The sequence below is a fragment of the Synchiropus splendidus genome, chromosome 3, assembly GCF_027744825.2.
Source record: "Synchiropus splendidus isolate RoL2022-P1 chromosome 3, RoL_Sspl_1.0, whole genome shotgun sequence".
NCBI classification, from domain to species: Eukaryota; Metazoa; Chordata; class Actinopteri; order Syngnathiformes; family Callionymidae; genus Synchiropus; species Synchiropus splendidus.
Window position 1 is genome coordinate 7,919,622 of NC_071336.1, and position 24,850 is coordinate 7,944,471.

At 40.9% G+C, this 24,850-nt stretch overlaps 1 protein-coding gene across 5 annotated transcripts in view; it reads right to left on the minus strand.

Annotated features, from left to right (window-relative positions):
• arap2 (ArfGAP with RhoGAP domain, ankyrin repeat and PH domain 2) overlaps positions 1-24,850 on the minus strand; it is a 125,916-nt gene that overhangs the window by 57,045 nt on the left and 44,021 nt on the right. For all 5 annotated transcript variants that reach the window (XR_008414182.1, XM_053859945.1, XM_053859941.1 and 2 more), the window contains exons 10-13: positions 16,249-16,355; positions 12,816-13,015; positions 9,596-9,681; positions 8,609-8,791 (exon numbers count right to left, since the gene is read on the minus strand). Coding sequence is in view for 4 of the 5 variants with exons in the window: in XM_053859945.1 (XP_053715920.1) it covers positions 8,609-8,791; positions 9,596-9,681; positions 12,816-13,015; positions 16,249-16,355 (576 nt within the window). In the remaining variant the exon portion in view is untranslated. The remainder of the gene's footprint in view (positions 1-8,608; positions 8,792-9,595; positions 9,682-12,815; positions 13,016-16,248; positions 16,356-24,850) is intronic.

Consider the following 24,850-nt stretch of genomic DNA (forward strand, 5'->3'; position numbering starts at 1 on the left):
TCATGGAAATAAAACCTCCCCCTCAAAATGGATTGGCGGACAGTCTTTGTACGCCGCTTGATAGAGGACCAAGAGTCAATAAAACGACGTCGCAAAGACCATATAAAATTTGAGTAAAGCGCCATGGCCGCTGATCTCCAAAGGGAAGTTAAAATAAGATCAAACTTTAATACTCCCGATGGGAGTCATTATAGCTTTAATCCCTGTGAAAAGTTGCACGGCAAATAAGAGCAGGACAAATGGGCCATTTTAAGTGTAATGAAACTATTCATACCCGAGAGCAGATTAGCGGGTATTGAGGCATGAAAACAAATAAATGATAAAAGTTTGACGGCGGCAGATTGTGTACTTTTACAACCCAATTATTCTGATGTGAAAATGTGTAATTTTCACATCCCCAACAGAAGACATAATATTTTAAATGGGCAAAGACGGGGAACAAATCGTCAATTGGCATGGACCTCCTATGGTTATTACATTCTTGCCACAACATCTCATTTGTTTGTTAATCTATACACTGCTGGAGCTGCGAATACGAGAAGGCACGCGCTCAGGCTTGCAGACACACACAGGATATTATCCAGGCTAATCCTTGACACTTCCACCAGCAATCTAGACCTGGGCGTTTTCAAAAACCAGGGCTCCATTTTTGCTTTTTCAGGAGCTTTAAATGTGATCCAGCGCACATCATTGTGCATGAGTGGACTAACACACATCATGACCAGCTGACGGCTAGAATGTCAAAAATGTGCGTCTCTGTCATGTGTTGTTTTTCTTTGATGAGGTGACCTATTCTTTCTGATCTTTTGGTTCCGAGCACAAAGTCAAACAGAGAGGCACACACTTGTGTCAGAGGAACACAAATGAGCATCACAGACCGAAGAAGACAGAGGGTGTGCTGTGGTAACCAATGACATGATGGCAGGCACGGTTGAAAAATACATGAAAGGATCTGTGTGGATCAGACCAACCTGAAAGACAACAATAAATTTATGATGAAATAAAATCACGGATTGATTGCGGATCTGATCAAAACGGGAACATAAGTCTTACACTGAAAAATCTGATCAACAGAGACTGAGAATGTTTGGCATTACTTTCTCTCCTCAGCATCAATCAAAACATCATTCTTAACATACACTGTTACAATGTTAAGCAAATAGTGTCAGTATTTCACAATGGCCTGGAATTATTTAGCCATTCTCATGATTTAGAACACCGCAGTCAAGTCCCCCCCAGTGTTGACCTGCTTTGCATATATCATCAGCATAGATATATGAGCAAACATATGCAGGCTCACAAACCATCACACTAAATATCAGGACAGGTCACTTTGTTTTTATTTTATTTATTTATAATTATTTATTTATATTTATTTTATTTCATTTATCCATTTTACCTAATACAAACAGGCCACATCCAACTGATGGCAGACAGAGGTGTGACTCCCTCACTTAAACTAGAATTGCTCATGTCTTCCTGAAGCCTGTGCAGCACAACAGGCCAACAACATGTAAAACCAGGGAATGCATATATAAAAGGTGTTTGTGTACGGCGAATGGCAGGTAGATTGCATAGTTCTATCTTTCATCTGGATAGCAATTTATTGTACAGTAATTCATACATGAAGAAGACGAGCAAAACAATCAATTTCCTATGGATATGCAACTTTTTTTTTTTATTTTTTTTTACGTCACTATATGTCAGAAGGGAAATCATACTACTGTATTCCAAACTCTGTCGTATGATGCTGGAAAATGTCATGCTAACAGTATAATAATAATAATAATAATAATAATAATAATACAGTATTCATATTAATACGAATAGTTGTTACAAAACATTATGACGTATGTGAGAAGTGTTTTACTTATGTAAACAGCAACAGCATCGAGGTCTAAATCAAGTGTACTAAATTGCATGTTTTTGTTTTTTGTCGATCTTCAGGGCTGATTTACATTTTAATAAAAAATATGTCATGTGCCTTACCAACATAATAGTGACATACAAATGTGACATTTAGATTAGATCCTCTTTTTGTCCATCAGACTTCAAAAACTAAGGTGTGCATCTTTACGACCACAATGAGACTGAGAGCTTTGTTTGTTTGGGTTTCTTTTTGAGTCCTAGCCTTCAGTATTCAGCTCGACAGTAGTTCAATTCCCCATCACAACAGATGATACTGCTCTAACTTTTGCCTCGTAAAGCAACAATGGGTGACAAACAATGTGTTAATGTGTCTGGACCATCTAGAACGTATTTGTTTGATTATTTAATTCCTCCCTTCTTTCACAGAGTTAAGGTGAGTAGCTATGCCACAATTGTCACTAGAGGAACGTGAATAATTTCCACCATCGTGAAACTTGCCTAGAAGTACCATCGAACAGGAAATACCAGGGGCTGATTATCCCCTGGGCCTGTCACACGTCACCACCTCATCAAGACCGTCGTTGTTTGGCATCATATTCTGGATCGATCGCATCACCAGCAGCTCAAGAGCAGTCCAAAGCCAACATGTCTTAATTAGACTGTCTCAGTGCTGTTGGATTTAGTCATTGACAACCCTACGTTGGACCTGCCCCAACTGACTGATGTCTGGTTGTTAGAATGTTGACATAGTGCTTTGTCCTCTGATGAAGGACGTTTTCACTCACAAAACTGAGCCAAATTCCGGCGATGGAACCGGAAGCTGGTCACGCGCATGCGCAAGTTCTACCAAGTGACATATACTACTAACCACATGCACTGCTCAAGTTCGACCGAACCGCAGCGTTACCTTGTTTATCGCGTAATGATGTGTAACATTGTTACAGTCAAATCTGTTGCTGCAGAATACTTATTCAGCGAAAGCTTAAAACAATAGAAGTGGTCCCTCCTGCTCATTTAAAAAATATGTGAAATAAATGTAAGGAGAAATGTTTCCCATACACTCTGTAATGTATCAGAAAATCCATTTCGCCAGTCAAATGTATTAGAGGAGCTTTAAATTAAAATGTTAAATGTCCACTATTCTGATTTAAAACACATTCACAAACTTGTGTTATGAACTCATGAAATATTTTGATGACCTGATGATATATAGAAACAACTATATATCATCTGTATCGTATAAGTCGAAAGGCAAGAAGAAAGTAGTGGCTAATAGTCCAGAATTCATGGTATATATTTACGACATGACATCACAATATGACTATATTATTATAATATTCTGGGACTAACCCAAGAAAATGTTGCACAGCTTGTTTTGCTGCTCATAACTGATGACACATTACTGATTTTCTATTGAGACCACATCTTTATTTTATATATACAGGTCTACATACTTACATGAAGTCTACATTGATGGTTCACTTGTGTTCACTGTAATCTACACTTTCACAAGTGATTCATTTTCAGTGGAGTGCAATATCCATGTCCAAATGTATTTAACTACCTATTTTGTATGTTGCTTCCGTTTTCTGAAAGAATCAAACAAATGAAAGCTAAACATCAATGTTCACATCTTCAGTGTGTGAACCGCTTCCACTCAGAGAAGCTGATCAGGCATCTTCACTGTCAAAATGTGAAGCCATTTCTTGTGCCGAATATATATCAACACAAGAGGAGGAAACATTTTCAATGAAAGCAAGCTTTAAAAGCGATGAAAATGTAAACTGCAAGACGTATGTGATGGACATCCCGTTCTCTTTGCATGTGGTTCTTCTTGATTATTCAAAGGCAGCATTAACTGCTGAAAACTGGAAAGTGAATTCCAAATCTTTAAAGTATTGGCATAGATCCAAAGAAAGGTTATATTTTAGTCTGGGTTGGCAGGTTTGTTTACCCCTCTGCTGAAAATAACATGATACCTGATTTCTATGGAAATTGGTCGGAAAGTGTTACACGGGCCAAAGATCCTGTTTTATTGTTGGACATTTAAAGGTTTTACCTGATAGTCAGCAAACAACTACAGTAGGAATTGATATTGATGTCATTTTAACAGCAATTTATTCATAATGTGGTGCATTCAGCATTACAAAAGATTGGCAATGGCAGACAACATTCCGTAACCCTGCGGTGTAAACATTCAGCTTTACAATGTGATAAAAAATGTTGTTCAAATGGAGCGCATGCCATGTATGTTGCCTTTTTTTTTTTCTCTCACGCTAACATGTACACGACACTGGTGTCAACGTGAGGGAGGACGTGAGCTGATAATGAAACCTTGCTACGTTCTTCTAGCATTTCAGTTGACGTACGTGATTCAAGCCTCTCTTAGAGGGACATACTTTAACACCATTCAGCATATTAAGAAAAGACATTCAAAATACTATTTGAAAATATGTAGTTGATGTAACACAAACTGTCCAAATATTTAACGTGTGACGTAAAGTGACCTAAAATAATTGAATTGACCGCACTTCTCCACTGAGATCGGACAGTGGAACAGTGGAAAGTGAAAGTACAAATAGATGATTGAAGGATTTTGATTCAGGAAAGCATAAATAATGTGTTGTTTTTATTAGGTCAACATATTACTTAAGCTAAATTAGATTAAAAAAAAGTGTCAGTACAAAAATTAATGTTGTACAAACTCTTTAAATTAATCTCTACTACAAGAATATATATTTATTGGAACACCTGGCTGGAACACCTGGCCACAATTTGATTTAGTCCATTCGAAGAGTCTTTGTGTGGAGTTTGTGTTTGGCTTGATTTCAGACAGCTCACATTTTTACCAAACCTAACCTTCAACAGAAGCCAATTGCTGACTACGCTTACCTAAATGGGAGGAACCATACTTATTAATTCCATGATTCTCTTCCAATTCCCAACAATTCATTCTTCAATATGAAGTTACACAAAGCAGTGCAACGGTGAGTCTGTCTTTAAAGACGTTAGCTGCAGCATATTTGCGGAACGAAAGAGTCAATGATTCCTTTATCCAGCCATCTCTCTCTAATAGACCAGTGCACAATGACCCCCAACAAAGTGGATCAACAATGGAGTCGAGTGGCAAATGGCACAATCGCAGTGTGCAACCTTTCCCTTTATCCGTCTTGGACCGAGTTAGGATGTTGGATCGATCTGTCACAAACAAACAGACTGTGTCTGAAAGCGTTGTGAAGCTATGCACGCACACCTGGCCGAGAGACACAAAAACACGCAAACACACACAGTTCGGGGCATTTGTCGATACAAACACCCACACAAAGGAACCTATACTGAAGGTTTTTTTTAAAAATGCCCAGCACTGTTCACAGTCTAGAGAACCGGGTTGAAAACCAGGATTAACACTGGACTTCTCCCTCATCTGCAAAGAGACTCCGCTGGGTCAGATTATGGTGTCTCATGCAACCCGGCCTTATTCTGTACCGTCTCTGGAAATGACCTTCTGTGTCATAGCAATTACCACAACCACTGGAGGGTTTGGCGTGTGTGTGAGTGTGTGTAATGATATAAGAAGGTCCTTTGACACCCTTCTCTCTAGGTCACACAGCCTGCCGAGACTCAGTGGAGGTCACTGGGATATGAGCTTCTAATGGGAAACATGGGAATAAGAAGCGAAAAGAGGAATGAAATACAGACGGAGCATCCGGAGAACTCAACAGCTTAGCAGAATAAAAAACGATTTAAGGACATATATTGATGCAGTCAGGTATAAATCACTTCATATTTATACATCTTTACTCTAAGTGACACTTAAAAAGGCAGATTTAGTGGCGGTCTTGACCTCCGGGTTAATAAAAAACTATTATGTGACTTCAAATAAATTCCTGAATGTCAACAAGCAAATTGCTTGTGTTATTCACTTTGTAGTCTCGTCCCAAAGGAGTCGCCGCTTATAGTTTACAGTACTTCAAACTTAATCAAATATGGCACAGAAATGGGACGTGTCCGATAAGCTGAAGCGCGACAGGCTTGTTTATGTTAAAAATACTTGTTTTTTTTATCCATATATATCATCAGTTTTGTTGATCTTGTGACCCATTTTCGGCAGAGTGACTGTAATTTTAGCACAAACAAACAAATAATGAGGAGTCAGGTGGTGGGAAAGTCACAAGCACACTAATAGATGTGGAGCTGATGCGTCAGATCCATTTATAAAGGTAGATTTGGCACAAAGGAAGCTAATTCTACCTCCTGCTTCATCTCTCTTTCAAGCTTCATATCATGCACACAAACACAGTTTGCCGGCTAGGGCACTTTGTTTACGACACTCTGCTCTGTGCCATTCAACAGTCAATAGTGATCTGTTGACACATTCATGATGCAGCTGGTAACTCATGGATTCCTGTAAAGCCACCTCATCATATCTCAAAATCTCTGGGAACTAACAAATCTTCTTTTTCTGATGTTGGAAAAACCTTCAAAAGTAAATAATAATCATAATCATACCATTCAAGGCATAAATTGCGAATTTGCAGTTAAAAATATCTAAATAACAACAATAAAATAGGAAACAATAGTAAATCCTTCCTATCTACAGTAGAGAGTGCAATCCCGGTACTTGTACCAGTATTGGTACATGCTCCGATATTGGCCTTACTCGTTTCTTGACAGCACCCGTTACCTACTGGAGTAGTGTTCACTCACTATATTCTGTGGATTCAGTGCATCGCAGGTTTTTATGGGGTGGTTGGCGGCTCTCATGCCACACTTGCCCTATCACAAATACACTCCCGGATGCATGTCATGGTGGCGATGGTTCTATTTTTCACGGCGCACCGCACGGCAACGGGTGTCCTTCAGACAGGAAATCAGCCTGTGTAAAGTAACGTGAAGATGATGTTATTCACATTTTACTGTAAAAGAGATTGCCCTGTACATCTGCCCCCGACGAGACTGCTGAGACACCAACTTTGATCAGATGATTACTGACACGCTCCCGCTCCGCTGCGGGAGAAACGACTCAGATGCGTGGGCGTGTTTAATTTAAAAAAATGCTCAATAAGGAAGGTGTCCATCAGAATATATTAGTAGTTATATAGAGTTATTACACTGCTACTTCCTTCCATTATGGCACTTCAGGTCTCGGAATGTAACCCCCCGTGAAAAGAATATAGATAAACCAGTATGCAGCACCAGGATCTTAGATATGATATATCAGCAATTACTGCACGTAGATATCCCAGGCTAAATGTGAAATGTTCAAAGTGAATTTGTGACAGTGGTGTCATATTTGTTCAGGGAAAGTGTGGAGAAAAAAAAAGTACTAGTATTATCGTATAGTATTATCAGGTACTCGTATCTGTGATCGGTAATGGTAAGCAGTCAATTATCAGAACAAAAAAAAAGTATCCAAAAAAGTGGATATGAAAGCAGTATTAGTAAAGTATAGTCCTGGACTCACAATTACTGCTTTGATACTGTTATTTAGGACAGCTGACTGACAGCCAACCTTGAGCTAAGCTCTGCTTGTGCTCGGATTGGCAAGATAAGCCAAGAGTGAGCCACACGAACACATATTGTCAAAAACATATTTGCATTCTAGTGACATCACAGCTGAGATATTCGGAAAGAAACTCACCTCCCTCATGAACATTGCTTTACAGTGGGAGAAAGTGACTTTCCACACGAGCTACTGCATCTTGCTTCAATGGTTTTCAGTCAAATGTGTATTGCATGATCACATCTTATGTGTTCTTTCATACAGTGGCAGCAGAAGTTCTTCTGCTTTTGGCATTTCCCATCAGGGGTTTCTACAGCAAGTCAGCCGCCTCCACCTAAGCCAATCTCCTCCCTATCCTCACATGGCCTCCATTATCAGATACAGAAACCTAAAAGGCTCTCCTTCTTTTACCAGGTTCTTCCATTTCTAACATTCTTAAAACATGCTCCCTACAGTATCTCTCCTCTTCCTCACTCAGCCTCCATGTCCCTCTGATTCACTGGTTTCTAACCATGTCCTTCAGTCACCCCTTATGAAAATTTGAGTATCACCAACTCTGCTTCTTGCCTTTTGTGTTTATCAGGCAGACACAGTGATCAAATACTTTTATGAAACTTGCACCTCACCCTTGACTGAAATGTCTTCACCTTGGTCTTCCAGAAAACCATGTGTCTGTACCCTCTGTAGATTTTTATTTTTTTATTTTTGGTTTCAACACACTCTCCTTCCTTCTCCTTCCAAGTAAGAAAACAACACACATTTGCATAACAGCTGACACAGGTGGAAGCTAAGTCGTTTGTCAGCTTAAATGCACACTGCATTTGCATCCTTTAAGATGCAGCCAAAAAACATAGACTGTTTTTAGTGACGCCAAAAACCCCAACTACTTATGTGAGTCCCTGAAGGCAAACTCTCTAATGGTGCAGATCGATAAGATGTTGCCTTTGACATCTGCAGACTTTCTCTCACTGTCGTAAGGTCACCAAGCCGTGGTGTAGTATTTATCTGGCGGCAACACCAGTTCCCAGGCGTTTGAGTACAGATGTAGTAAGGGCAGCCAAGTGCAGGTACCCACTTTCAACTGACAGCTCAACTTTGTTCCAGGAAAATTTGTCTGGCAGCTATAAATAGAATACTGACTTCTATGCTTCACTTTTATCACTGCGACTCCAGACCAGTAAGCCGTAAGCAGTTAGCGGTGCATAAAGCAACAGCTCCGTGTCTTTTAATGTGTACCTGGTTGAGTTCGTCCAAGTCATTATAACCCTCCAAGATTTTTCTGTATTTTCTCTCCCGGTACTTCCTGCGGATAAATGTGGCGCGTTGTTCTGCTGAGGCACCGCTGTAAATTTCTTCGTCAACAGGAAGATTGGCGGCCCAGAAACAGTTGGCGTTGACGTTTCCTATTTCCAAGAACAGCTAAAACAAACAAAAACAAGACAAATTATTAAACATTTAGTTTGATCGGAAAATGACAAAACATAGAATACATAACTAAACCATCAACAAGCCACAAACTAGGTATGTGCTTATCAATTATTTTCCAAAAGGATTCAATGTATTTCAAATCTGACAATATGCAGATTCAGTAGTAACTTCATAATTAATATGTCGGTGCGCCGGCTGGTAGCACAAACTGTAATCAACATCAGCTTTCTCACTGACTCTTCACTAGACATTTGATTAAAAAAAGTATTACAATCCATTTTCTGTAATAACCAAAATCCTGGGACACTTCCCGAAAACATGGATTTGACTGGTTGATGTTTTCTGTTTTCGAGCTATATTCATTTATATTAAATAAAGTACCACAAAATGGCCATGATTCATCGAAGGTTGTTGAACAGAATACTCAAAGCCCTGACAACATTAAAATGAAGGAGGCTCCAGAAAGATGTGGCGGTGCTGAGCTTTGCAATACAAAGGACAGAGGTAAACGGTTAGTCAGCCTGTATGATGGAGTTGTGTTCGGCCGATTGCAGAACAGGGATGGTCAGCTGAATTTATCAAAAGGCAGTGACCAATGCGCCAGTGGTTACTCCAAGATCTCCATTTCTTAATATTGGGCTGTGTGGAGTTAAGGTGCAAATAAAGTCAAAAGTGATCGGTGAACATGTCAGTGGGGATAAGAGTAGATGGTACCAACTTCACTGACGTAAACTCAGCATATTAATAAGACTCCTGTGCAACTTTACGTGGACGCCTCCCTCTCAGATTACCAACCTCGACCAGCTCATTGCTCCAGATGCTGCTGTCCAACTTCAAGCTCCGTACTTTGGAAATGTTCGGTCCAAGAGAGCGATGCTGCCCTGGTGCACACAAACATACAGAGCGGGAAACAAAAGACCATCAGGATACACTTTAGCACCTAAAGATACAAAGCAATTCCAGATTGGTATGAATCACTTCACACCTCATATGAGCAGTTGAGCAACAATGAACTATAGTATGACGGAGAGCTGGATCAGTCGCTAGCCGCAGACATATTTAGTGCCCTCAGCAGTACTAATTGGAAATGAAAGCAGAGAACGAGGGCCATTAATTGCTAATGAATCATGAGTAATTCATTGTGTTGTTGGTCGGCCTGTTTATTTGGGTGAATGAGAGGCTTCTGGGGTCGCTTATGGCCAAAGACAGAGCACCCATGAATAAAAGATAAGACAGAGCATGTGCAGATGTGAATTACTGCCCTGTGTGTAACGGTTGGTAATTTCAGATTTGGTGAGATGTCATTATGGTACTTAAGTAGCACAGCTGGGGAAAACAAAAACTGAGAGGAAATGGTTCTAAACAGATGTGTAATAGTGGATCTCCAGCTCGCAGACATTGTCCTCGTAATGGCAGCTAAACAAAAATGTAAAACCTAATGCCACGAAGACTTGTGTACCTTTAGTACCAGCATGCCCAATGTCCTGACTGAGGGTCAGTTGTGGCCCTTGAGCAAATGTTATGTGGCGCCTAGCTCCTGTTATAAAATCACGAGTCACGGCTCACGAGCACTGTCAATCATAGAGTTAAACACTTTACATCAGCTCCACCAGACAAGCAGTATCATCAACAAAAATATTTCAACTCCCAACTCGCACAAGTGAAACTATGGCACTAGGCCTTGGCCTTTACATTATGCTAACCAGACAGACTTAAGAAGACGATACCAGTTGAAAGCAACCAAACAAGCCTGACCTGAACTGATTCAAAGAGAACATATCGCTGCAAATGAAATCATTTGAAAATGGATGCTGGATATCTGATGCACACCAATTACACAGGGTCCTTCATCCTAATGGTAGTGAGTAAGAGTGTTGCACATAATGTACTTTTCAGTGAGCAGAATAAAGTTGGTAACTTGGACTAGAGTGTTCGAAGTGCAGCCTGGCATGACACCCCAGGACCGTGTCCACTCGTGCAACACTAATGAAGCAGAGAAAAATCCAACTTGAGCACGTGACGCCGCGCGCAGTGTGCTCTTCATACGTACTGTTGAAAATGTCATCATCTTTTCTGTCAAACTGAACAGCACAGGAAAGGGCATTCCCATCACAGCAGCATTCACCACAAAAATACGACCTGCCAAAGAGTTCAGTCCCAATTAAAAACTTTCCTCTCTACTCCAGCAACAGTTCACGGAACACTTTTACCCTCATTGTGTGGCTTTTCTCCCTCTCTTAGGGATAAGTGGTGTGAGACACCAAGAGGGGAAAACGTAACAACATTGTAAGCGAGGGAAAGACCTTGAAATAGCGAGGTGCTGAGCTGCATTTCATGCCACCGTGGCAAAACCAATAGGTTTTCTTTTAGTATTTTTCATAAATGCACTCTACGACCCTGTTACATCGCGAACCCCAGGCACAGCCGGTTATTTTCAGGACAAAATGTTCCCATTTCACCAGGATGTAGCTTCTAAGAGGCCAATATGTTCCAGTTTGGCTTCTTATAATCCTTTTAATTCCCATCAATGGATGTAATCACAATTATTCCTCCGACCAAGGGTTAAAACACGGTCACATGACACTCCCTCCTGGTCAGAGAAACACGTCTACTTAGGAGTTTCCTGTGTATATTTGAAATTAAGACAAACAGCAGTTCTTGCTTGCATTAGTGAATTGACGACAACATACTGTATTTTGGAATTCTGGTTTTCAAATGATATAACATACAATGATACAAAATCTGCTGACAGCGAGCAAAACTTCAGCAGGATCCTAAGGAGGTGAGATCAGGAAAGGATGCTATCTTCACATCAAGTGAAGTACAATTACCATCCAATGTATGCTTAAATGAAGGTCCTGGCACCTGGTGATTCAGCCCTGGTATCCGTGCATCTAGCAAAAGCACTTAACCATACATATTTTGGATCAAGCATGTATTGGACATTAAGCTAAAGTAACTATACAAACTAAATGCACTACTAAGAGGATGAATAAAACCACCTCAATACTCAAGTTTGCCTTTTTAAAATGACAGAAATCCCAAACTCGGATCACTTTTACATGTATCGCGCCCATCACTTTCTCCTCCTTTGTCTCCTTCAGCATTTTTCTCTCCATTATCCGTGACATTAGGGTGCTAATTATCAGCATTAGAAGACATTGGTATTCCAAATGGACCGAGGTTTAATTTGAGGAGGGCACGGTGAGGGGGTGGCTTCGTCTTGGCAGACACTCGGCCTCTCTCTCAGAGCATGTCGACAAATGTAATATTAAACACCGCTGCATACGAAATCATTTAAGGCCGTTTGAAAATGGACGTTGGATATCTGATGCGTACCAATTACACAGGCTCTGCCGAGGTGAGGTGAAGAATCGCGTTAAAAGCAAAGGAGGTAATGGAGGGGTGACAGAAGTGTCGCTGCGTCCCTCTAATCATGTTTACGCAGGATCCGTGTAGTTTCTACACTGGACTAGTTTCTTGTGTCTTCTCTTTGAGTGTTCTTCACTGTGTCAGAGTCCAGAGGGCCGGTGCCATGACTGGCTTGTTGGCAGGAGGATTTGTTCTTTTAACCCACTTGAATACATTCAATGGGGTGTATATGGTGTCACATCAGTCGCTTGATGCATTTATGAATAAACAGGTTTATGAAGCAGAGCAAACTGTGGAAACTTCAAATGAGTTTACCAGTCACTCCTTTAAAGACAGCAACTTGCCTTAATTTAATGAAACGAAATGATCCACTCAAGGATGATGCAGCCATCCACAAGCTTTCTAACTGAATTATGGCAGAGATGATTGTTGAAGTCTTCATGCCAGAAAACCTTTTATCATGGATCAATAATATAGATCATGGAGAGAGCTGGTCTGCCACTGCACCATCTATAAAATGACTGTGACTGAGACGCTCACGTTCATTCAAAACACTTGACAACACTATGGACTGTGTTAGAGCTTGTTGTTTGTCTGGCTCGGTGGTCCAGCAGAAGTGTCAGTTGTTTTGGCGTGAACTCACCTGAGCATTTCTTACAGATGACCACACCCAGATTCACGGACGCCCACTCGGGCTGCTCAGCGCGACAGTCAGCGCAGCTCATGTTCGACTCGTTGAACCAGATCTTCTCTGCCACTTCGTAGTCGGAGAGAGTCTCTGCAATTGATTCCTGGACCACTTCAATCCACTCCTCCTTCTCCTTTTCTGACTCGGCTGTGAAGCTGTAAGAATTGATTTTTTTTTTTCATGCATGCCACCATACCTCGCTGTTATTGATTTGATCTGAGTGAGCAATTAAACTGCAACACTTAGTGAGGTTATGGGGGTGCACAGTATTTGGAGTAATTTGGATATGTCTTGGCAACCTAGGGCTATAAATAACTGCAGTAGAATGAGAAAAATTGATGCGAGCATTGGTAGAGGGCAACGGGGCAGGTAAATCAATATGTGGTTCACCTCTAAAATCCGCATTATGGTAATGTTTGGCATAGATTATTTTTATCATCGGGGCTATAGGTATGGAGGTGCATCATTTACAGAAAACAGGAAATCACTGGGTCATACACTACTCCACATCTTGCAAATATGTTCCGTTTGAAAGGTTAATTCCTTAACCTGAGGCCACACATTGAAAACATACACATACAGTTAGAATATATATCAAGTAGGCTTTGGTTTTTAATGTGCTTTTGAGCAGTTGCGAGGCAAGAATTTGTCTCTCATTGTCACTTGCCTTTCAAGACTCCCGAAATGGAAAAAAGTAATTTTAAAACTCAATAATTCCAGTTGTTGATATCACATGTCATTGATGGAATGTAGAAAGTTGTAGCATGTAAACACATATGTTTTAGTTTGAATACGTATTTAAATTTCAGGCCCAAATAAATAAATGATTTTTCCAAAGAAACCAACTAATAATTGAATGAAATAAGCATTTAATCTCCGATTCACACAGAAAGAGGGAATGAGCACAACAGGAAGAGAGGAAAGAAAATGAGTCAGAAAACTGAAAGCACCAAAAAAGTATACATGCCAACGGGACCAGCAGTCGCCATAGCAACCATGCAACCAATATAAAGCAAGATGAAGGGGACGAGGCAGGAGGGAGTTGGGGTGGGAGACACTTTGCCCAGAGCAAAAAGGCTGCACACCCTCCTAGCTGTGGCCCAGCAACCTGCTGGAGATCAATAGGTTGATTGGGTTCAATGGCTGTGATCCCACTGGTCTCTGTCCTGTTCACATCTAACAGGAGGACCGCTCACATTGTCAGCTGAACCACAGCCCTGCCTTCATAGCCACTGAGGAAAAAGCTGATTTTCCCAGGCTTTTTGGACCTTCCCACGAAGGAGGAAGAGAGACGGAGACAAGAGAAGTGTCTTCCAAGGCAGCTCGAGACAGCCTTAACAAGGACCACAACTATTTAGTCGAATGCAGCATTCAAAGTTACAAACAGCAATAATGCCACTGGAAAATTTGATTATTCCAGTGCTGTTTGTATTTTGATTAATCATTTCCTAAAGCATTTCGCAACAGTAATGTACTTCATTTTAAGTGCTACCTTCAGTGCTGACCAAGACAAAGTGTACGTAAGGCGGTTGAAATGCCACTACATCGTTCCAACTTGCAAATTTAGCTGAAGCCAAAACAGAGTTTATGTTGCACCTTTTAGAAACGGGTCTAAAAATATAATCTGTATCGTGATTTCGAAGGAACTTTGTGAAACAAAGGCAGATATTTAAGCTGGTATTTGGATGGTACCATATTTATCAATTTCAGCCAGTGGTGTGCGCACACACCAGTGGAAGGTAAGTCAGTGTGATTCTTTGGCTCAGAGCTTGACGACTACAGTAGCAGACACAATAGCCGCATATCTCTACAGAAACACTGTCCATACTGTGCTAAGGATAATCCCTGCAACGTTTTCATTAGGGAATAATTTCTAGCTGGAGTAGGAAGAAAAAGTGTAAACACTTCAAAGTCGTTTGAGATTTTCCCATACACGCCCTTGAGCTAGGCATTTATATGCTATTTAACTTCAGTGCAAAGTGCTTTCCGATGAAGAGCAGAGAAAGTTTTCTTCTCCACAAACTTGAGTGTCTTTGCAGACTATATCTCCTCTCCCTAATTGTCGTTCTTGCTCCTCATAAAAGTCCACTATTGTATCCAGCGGCAGCGACCAAACACTCTGTCCATTTAATGACAGCAAAACAATGGTAAAGCCTAAGTGAGTCTCCACAGCTTAAACTGATTAGATGAGTTTCGCACTAATCCCCACCTTGGGCAGGTAGGAGAACACTCCCAGGGCTGCCAATCGATTTGATACACACACAAGCAAGGGATCGTATCCACACGCACACACACACAATCCATCTGCAATCACCTCATCAAACAATTCTGGGGGAACCTGGGCTCATTTTAATTCGCCCTCTCTTTTCTTTGTGCCAAACAAAATGGCAATTACGTCCAGCGTATTAGGAAAAGCGCCCGGCGATAGGACCATTAAGGGGCCTGACACCAACAGATCGATCAGACATGCAACAGACAGGTGGAGAAATGAGAGGGGAAAAATCTTTACGAAAACTAACGGGTGGGAACCAAAGGCAGGGGGTAACAAAGGGAGAAGGGTGAACAAGGCAAACAAACAAGCCAAGCTTTGTCCAAGCAGCTGTGACCGTTGTATTCTAAATGGACCATTACAGCGCAAAACCAGCAGCCAGCTCATTGATTGATGGGCCTCTGGGAGCGGAGTCACCTGAAACTGTTCCTGCCGCGGGACTGTTAAGATTAAACTTTATGTGGAGATATTCAACAGAACAAACGGACAAGAAGTACTCCACCCGACTTGGGTTTTAATAAGTTGTAGTATTTCAGGGATTCAAATTGGTGCTGAGGTTTGCACAGTGTATGTACTGTGGCCCCGGACGCATTCATATGGGGTTCAAAAAAATACGTATAGCATTCCACACTACACTTGGATTGACTTGGCTAAACTCTAACTTTAACACATGTCAAATTGCTATTTCAAAGACATGAATTTAGATTACATTTTTTTGGGCCTTTTATAGAGAAATAAGCGTCATATTTCAGTCCAAAACTATGCCGACATGTGACATCAACTGAAATTATTGGCATCTTTGTAGTTCATCAGTCAAAGCGCAAATAGATGAAAATGCAGCGTAAATTATATTGTCAATCATTTTTGTAAATAAAATAAACCTTCCTGATTGGTTGAAGCAATCAGTACCATACTAACTACAGCAGAATTAAATAACAGTTCTAATCTGGTTAGACGGCAGCATTAATATGAGCATGTGTTTCATCTTATTTGTCACAAATCATTGTTTATATCTCATGGTCCAAAATATATCAGTGCTTGAACATGAATGGCACCTTGAACATTTGCTTTGAGACAGAACAGCTCACACAGTGGACGCAAAGACAAAGTCAAGTGTACCAGAAATTCTTGAAGGGGGTGTTGAGTTCAAAGCCTCTGCGGTCCACATCTTTCATATTGGCAGCCGTCAGTTCCACTTCACAAATGGCCAGTCCAGCTTTAAAATCCTGTGTGAGATTAAAGAGATGGAGTGAAATGATCTACTTCCTTGTGAACCCGTGCAGCAACAAAAATGAACATATTTGGAGAAAAAGCCGAGTTGAGAGCAGATCAATAATCCTCCACTGCTGCTTAATTTGATAAATACACCAGAGCCAGCAGGTAATTAACCTAGCTTAAAGCTTTCCAAATTTGCCAGGCTCTGCAAAATTACCACGCTGCTGATTGCCAAGACGGTCATGAAAAGCAAAAATGTTACAACCTTCAAGAAGTCTAACAAAGAACATGCTAATAAGGCCTTGTTGCCAGAGTAATTGTTGGCAAGCGGGAGGCAAAATTCTGTGCAGGCAAAGAAAAGGATTGACTACAACTACTAAAAAATATTACCCACATGGTTGTTCTGTCCTGAAATATTTGGGATATTAGATATATGAGTAGGAGCAAACAAATGACTGTCTCTTTGTATGTCTCAAACTAAACACCACAAGTGTGATTCAACATTCAGTAATATTGAATTTCTCACAAAATATGACATTGAATGGAAAGCAAATATCGAAACTGACGACAGCTTGACTGCTGCCCACTTTCCTTTTTGCAAGCAAAGGCTTAAATGTCCCGCCACAAAATGATCTCCCCACCCAACACTTGGCCAATCCTGACTTAAAATACCAGAATATGGGAAATGACCTCATCATTATTTTTCAATGCCAAGCTCAAAGACAGGTCTTCTTTAATTCAAGTAAAGACACAGTGTTCTACAAAAACACAACCGTTTGCATTCTAGATCTTTTTCCTCCAGGCGCAATTTCACAAAACATGAAACCAGAGTTTGAGGTGTGACGTGCCAAATAATGGTATGAGTCAACCTTTGATCGAACTAAAACCAACAAAATAAAAACAAATGTTGGACTAACTTGAACAAAACTTACATGTACACATAAGTGCTGATTAAATTTTTGTCTGTCACTGTAAGGGAACATTGTTTTCTTTAAATTGTTGATCAACTAGCCACATTAAGAGGCACTATCCACACCTTCTTGTACTGGAACAAAAACATTAAAGCCATTTCAGTGAGAAAAAAGAACTAAGACTTGTCTAACAACAACCCCTGAATGAAAACAGAGCAGGACAGAACATTCTGGTCAAGTTTTGAGAATGGATCTAGCGTACATGCAATATGTACAATAAAGTCTCCAGCCACATACGACATGGAACTCTGACATAAATGTTTGATACCAGTTTTTTGTTGTTTTTTTTTGATAACAGCATTATGGATAATAACTGTCGACAAACAAGGTCATTCAGCTTAGCAAAAAACAACTTTCCTCACATGACAAATGTTAGTAGTAAGTTGTTCCTATTTCATATTGTAAAAAGCAAACCTCAACAAAAGCTTGTGTCCTAAGAGGTTAAATTTCCAGACATATACTGTGCTACTCCATAGTTCCGCTTCACATTGTACCAAACAAAGTAACCAAGATGCAGTAATATACAGGTAGATACACAAGAGTGTTATCCAATGAATGACACAATTTACGCTGGAATACCAGACCAAGACTGTGGCTCATCTGACAAGGCAGTCCCTTGGCATTCAGTCAATCAATAACAGGGTTTTGAGTTCCTGATTTGAATTCTTCAACCAAAGCAGGAGCAGCTGGAGCAGTTATTAATGGATTGTAGTGGAACAAGCGCTCAAGCAGGGATATGCTAAATATAAACCACAACAAGGAGAACAGGTTTTTAACTTCTCCTGGGGGTATCCAAGTCAACTGTAAAGAGTCTTCAGGGTAGACTTGAGATTATACCACTGGCACCCAACTGGCTTGGAAACACTTTTGGGTTCCCTCAGGACGAAGTGTAAGAGCCGGATAGAGATGTCTGGGTAGCTAATGGAGAACGATTAGAACCACGGAGGTATGGAAACTGTAATTACTCTTCGTTCAGAATCATCCCTCCCAAAAGCCACACTAAAATATATTAGGATCCTGCACAAACCATTTCCGCCACCCTTCGGTCCACTTTAAAGGTCTAGTCTAATAAGGTAGGATTATCAGGAACAGCATTAAAGTCATGACTGGTTTCTACCACATAGTAGAAATGTCACTGGGTCTAATTAAAAGACCCAGGGTGAATCTGAAGACACAACTGACTCATGCTCTTTGTTCCAGGTGAAGCAAAGCACCATGTTCAGAGAAGAGCTGTAACCCAACGACGTCAGGAATGTGGCTACTGGGACATTTAAAAACCTGCGTATGTGGTTGTGCTGCGATCTATGAAAGCTATCGGTGTATCTATGGATCTAAACGCCCATGAGCCTCAATGTTTTCAAAAGCCTGCAGAAAAAAGGCTTGGAAACACTGGCAGCATGTGAAATAATGAAATGTCACCTTGACATATACTCAAGTGTGAATGAATTATGTTCATTCATTATCCAGTTATTTATGAAAAATAGCAAATATGGCGCTCACACAAAATGTTTGCTTCAAAGATCCTTTTGCCTACAGACTGCTACATGTAATTAGATCTGACTGATACATGGAATTGATGATGCACCACACTGCATAAGAAAGAGCAACGGCAGGACTTCTAACCTAGAAGTGCCAAATTCTGACAACACTTTGACATGCTGTATGACCTCATGCAGGATAGGGAGCTGTTGTATGGAACGTGTCTATTTTGTCAACTTTTACTCTATCCTTGAATGAAATTACCAACATCTAAAATTTTATTGCGACGTTAACCTACTCGATCGGTGAGTGAAAAAAGACTGGTCCCTACACACGACCTTCTCCCACTGACATTCATCTTGCAGTAACAAACACAACAACATTGGAGTATTGAAAACCAAACTCTCTAAGAACGGCATTCACAACGCAGAAGAGGAGAGAAAGTTGGATGGCATGCAAGAGGAAGCAGAATGTTAAGTCGGTATAGTGATACACCGAGTGGGTGAGAAGGGCAACAGGTCAGCTGGTGGTCCAGATGGAGTGAGCTATACCATACATCTGCACATAAAACAAGTCAAAAAAAGAGGAAAGATCTAATGAATCACCCAGCACACATCGGAGCCAGCGTTAAACGCTGGCATGCTGTGCCTGCTGTGAATCATGTGTGTTTCAACGCTCAACAATTCACACCAATTATCCCAAACAAAAAGGAAATGAATCGACACTGTTTTTGTCACTAAGCAAAGTATTTAGATGAACCGCCTGGCACAGCAAGGGAAGTCAACATGTTTCAGATATAATTACGTAATCATGAACACGGTGCATAACTAGACAACAAGTATGTGGGTATTGGACATGCTAACATCGTATATAGGGTTGCAAGAAAACATATTTGCACACAAACACTGCGATATTTGATGATTCAAAGTGCATCATATTAATACTAGGACACGCATGTGTTTTTGAGAGTAAGTAAACACATCCCCCTTCAGCTCCTCTTGTGTGTCGTGTCCTTCAGTTGTTCATCGTTTCATTCTGGACCAAAAGGATCCGTTTCACTCTTTGGCCTGCATCACATAACTGCCTCTAAAATTGAGAGCAATTTCAACACTTTGAATATTTCAAGACATGCTTTCCTGCAGATCTGAAAACATTTGTCGCCCGTATTTAAAGTACTTTTAATTTAGCAAATGGGATAAGTCAATAAATAAATCGTGTCTTCTCAATGTGAAAGTGTCATGCCATATGAACGTTCTGCACCAAAAAAGCAAGTGGTGAGTAATACAGATAGAGAGCTGTAAAGAAAGAGTCAAACTACTTTTACAACAAGATCCTAGTAGTTCTGATCCAAGCTTTTGGGACGGCGGCCTCTCAATCCTATCAATTCGACATGTGAATACCCACTGCTCTTTCTAGTTAACTATCGGCTTGAAACGCGTGAAAGTTAATGAGCGAGAGCTTTGGAAAAGGGAAGCAAATAGAAAATGATAAAATCCACCACACTCACAGCTCTTCAGCGAACGGTGCTGACGTGGTGCCAATTCAAACAAAGAGAGATAAATGGTTAGCAGGTTATTTGATGTGGAAGGCCGGCGCTCCTACATTCATCAGCGTTGCTGCTGTCTTTACATGAACGCTAGTTTACGACTGCAGCGAGAGGGCACAGCCGTCACCTTTGCCTAATGACCTTCATCCCTCTCAGACAGCCAATTACAGCTCTGGGTGTTAGCGCACATCCGGCCCTTGCCACTCGTTACCTAGCCAATATGTGCCGTGGCCCGCTGCCCTCCCCAATTAATTCACATGGGAGCAAAGCGAGGAGGGCCGGCCCAATATAGGCGTGGATGCAGTGAAAGGCACGAGAGGTAAAAATAACCCTCCCAATTACAAGCACACGGGCAGATATGGAAGACATATTTTATACTCATAGGTGCATTTTGGCCACTTCAAAGAAGTCGAGTGAGAAAGTGGGAAGATGATTAATGAGTCAGTTGGTGAAAAACACAAGATCCACTTACCAGGGGGAGAGGTAGATTTGTCTGCCAGCTGAAACAAATAACTCTTGTTTTGCATTGTAAAATTATTCGTAACGCTGGGAAACAATCAGAATACAAGTGACCCAATTTTCTTTTGTTTCTCAAAAAAGACATCCCAAACATGAGGCGTGTTCACCTTTTTAAAAAGAAACTATTCAAAAAGCTCTTTTAATGAAATACATACAATACAGATTATCAGGTTCAGCAGTCACTGAAAAAAAAAAAATGGGTTTCAAAGTACTTTTTCTTTGGTTGTTTATGAGAGAAAAATGTTAGACAGACCCAAGAGCCTCCAGTTCTCCTTGAACTAACCAACAAAACAAAATCCAGTGCATGATGATCAGTCATCAAACACATCATAACTTTGCTGTTATTGAAATATTGATGTTTTAAATTTAGACAAGTAATCGAACACTTAGAGTGTCAGTCATTTGAATTGATGACTGAATGAATTCAGCAGCAAAGTTGGCAACACTGGGGAGGAGGACGTGCGCATATGATGTATACGCAATGTGCACAAAGCATGAGAGTTAAAAGTCTTCATGATTTCAGTGGAACGCGGATCAGGACCTCAACACAGAATGGGGCGATTTGACTCAGCTTTTGGGACAACTTCACACGATCGATTCACAATAGTTCCACCTGAGGATCTACATCCTTGGGTTGTGGTTGAGCACAAGTGATTTAATTCGTTTTCTTGGGACAGATTTTATTTAAGAATTATACACACATTTTGTTGGGAATGAATGTATCAGTTTGTACCATTATTTCAAATCGTAACTGATCTAGTAATAGCTGCCGTTCCTTTCATATTCATTGTTTCATGTTTGCATTTTAATGTTCCCTATCATTTCCTGAACTATGATCTACATCCCAAATATTAAGCCTTATTTAAAGAAAAAGAAATATTAATGTTCAAAGTACTTTGTAACGGTTTTCCCTAATACAGGATGTTCGGATTATTATAATCATTTAGCAACTATCATTCTTTGCTCTTCTGAAAATAATAATAATAATTATTATTTTATTTAACAGGAGAAGGATGAACAACCATGCCAGCATCAGGGGATCGCAAACTAGCAGCAAAGGCTTCTGTGATGTATAGTGTCACAACTTCCAGGACTGGAAGAACTGGTTGAGATACTCTGCCAACCTCAGTACATAAATGACCTAAAAACCACCTTTATCACGGAGCTTGTGGTGCTGTGAGAGAAGGCATTTTGGTGGCAAAGAATGAGGAGGGAGGATGATGTTTCTAATGGCTTGTTCATCATGTCAGATTAAATAGCCCACTTCAGTGGTCTAGAACATGGCAACATTCTTCAACTGTGCTCTTCATCACCCTCTCACTCTCCCTGTCTCTGTTCCTGTTTCTCACGCAGGCATCCATCTGCCCTGAAAAGTTTCCTTCCATTTCTTTGTGGTCTCATCATCCTCGTATGGAGTGTGCTGCCCCTGCTTCTGCATTTACGCCTGGGATTTAGCTCGTAAGCCGAAATTATACAATTAATTTGCTCTCTCCGTCTGATTCCCTCATTCCCCCTCAAGTTTCGTCCCGCCGTCTCACATCAAGGAAGTGGAAATGTGCTGACATGCAGCGATACCCGAAAGAGTTCTAGCAAAGATGTTTGTTCACGCTAATGAAGAAAATAATGAAAGGCAAACAAGAAAACTACAAGCGTGAGGAAAACTAAATGAGAGCCGAGTAGGGATGAAAAGGAGTGCAACGCCTGTAGCATTCTCAAATATGTGAGAGACCTAAAGAAATGGCACCACTACTGCGAGGTATCTTTTCCATCACAGATAGGATATCATGCTGGCAGGACAGGCGGAATACCGAGTCCCTGAAATGGGACTATCACAGCTTAATTGTAGCAACATCAAAACGGGAGGACCCAAGAGAGTTGTGCGTGACAGACGCTCTCGTCTGAGATAAGCAATTACATAAGCTCATACTCCACTTTATTTCAACATCCTTCACTTGGTCAAACGGTCCTCATTGCTAAAACTGGGCGAGCTCAATGCTGAATCATTCTGCATCAGTGTTCCCACCATTATAGCACCTATATTGGAAACACACGCTAGAATATCACATCAGTGACGTTCTTTGGCAAAGCAAAGCATTCAACATAGGGATGCTCCAATCACCGATACCGATCAGCCAGAGTGCCGATCACCACTGATCACAGATACCAATCATATGGCTTGACAATGAACTTGTCATCAAAACGATGAGAACTTCTGTGTAAGTAATTTTGATTCAAAAAAGCTTTCATATACCTCTTCAAAGAGGCAAAAAATAGAAAAACCTTGCAGAATGCAGCAACTCTTTTGTCAGAAGGACAACTGAAACGTATTCACTTTTGGTTGAAGCTGCGTGTAGCGGGGGCTCCGAGAGAGAGGGAGCGCACTCAGCGGAAGCAGCTGTCTTCCACCTTTTTATGAAAGTTCCCGCAACTTTCATAAAAAGGTGGAAGACAGCTGCTGACAGCTTTATGAAAGTTCCCGCTCCGGGCGTTTGCAAGGTCAGATTCAGGTGGCTAAAGAATGCTGCATCCGATACAAAACAGGGGTGGATTTGATAGTGTCCGCCATAAAATGACACCCGAGAAAGGCTGGTCACCTAGCTCGCTGAAATTAATGATTATTTCTCGGGCAATTTGCTGAGTTCCGAATGTCACGCTCGGACCGGCAAGTGCTGCTAAGAAACCCACAGTCTCACTTTGCTGCCTGGAAAGTGAGAGAGCTAGTTCGGAGCCCGAAAAACTCTCAGGTGTTTTAAATATCGCATTTAATTAGTGCCATTGATGCCGTTTAACGTGCTTCCCAGCAGAATATTTTCCTGTGCATGAGCTGCATGATGCGGCATGACAGACCTCCACAGTAGACATGGTGTTGCCAAGTGAGCGAGTTGGGAAGGAAGGAGGGAGGGAGGTAGGAGCGGTGAGTGCCGGCTGTCACATCCGATTTAGGGATCGGCCATGGCCGATCGGAGCATCCCTAAATCAACTTTCAATTTCTTTGATGCACTGAATCATGGTGCATCTCGGAAAATAAACAAATCCAAACCAAACCAAACCAATTTTACGTTAATTAAAACACCATTTTCTTACCACCTTGTCACTCTATACTTCTCAAATACACTCACTATGTGGAGTCATCAATATGCAAATGAGATATCATTAGGGAGGTAAGAAAATATCAATATGCAATACTTGATTGTTTAATATTGTCTTAATACTTTTAGTCGGCTATATCAATATTGAATAAAAACTTGATAATGCTAATTTGGGATGTGTAAAAAAAATCACGTTTTCTTTCTTTACGCTGGAGTTATTTTGTTGGTTAGTGATTCACTTCCCAATTTAGCTGGAAGTCTAACTGGACTGATGTCATAACGCAGATGCATATACTATTGTACTGTGGTATCTTGTTTCCCTCCACAAAATGATGGCAATTATTACTATTTATTGTTGAACCAACAGTTTACTACTGAAATATGTATTGCATCGCAAGGTACCTGGCCATGCACAGCTCTAGAAGTCATGTGCCCTTTTGTTTCCTTTGTGAATCAACACTGTTCGATCTGTTTTCACTCGTATTGTGAGCACAGATGGAATGTCACTGGATACCGTCCTGCACTTAAGTGGTGTAGGGGCACCTCCAGTTTTTTGTTGCTATCTAGACAAGAGAAACTTGCAATGTCATCACTCCATTGCCGTCAGTCAAGGAGGACTCCTCCTTTTTAAGGAGGACTGTTAAGGAGGATTATTAAGTACAGCCGATGTTCTCGTGATCACCCCACCACTCCGTCTGTGACACCTCCGTGAAAAAAAAAAATATCCTGAGCGGAACCACAGTGCTGCTTAGGACCCAGGTTCGATAAAAGGCACAGGCTCTGCAGTTCAGACAAAATGCAGTGGTCACATTTCACATGTACTCTGCCACTCCAATATTCACTGCAAAAACCAGTAATCATGAGCATACGAATGGATGGGTCGCAGTAACATCCAGGACATG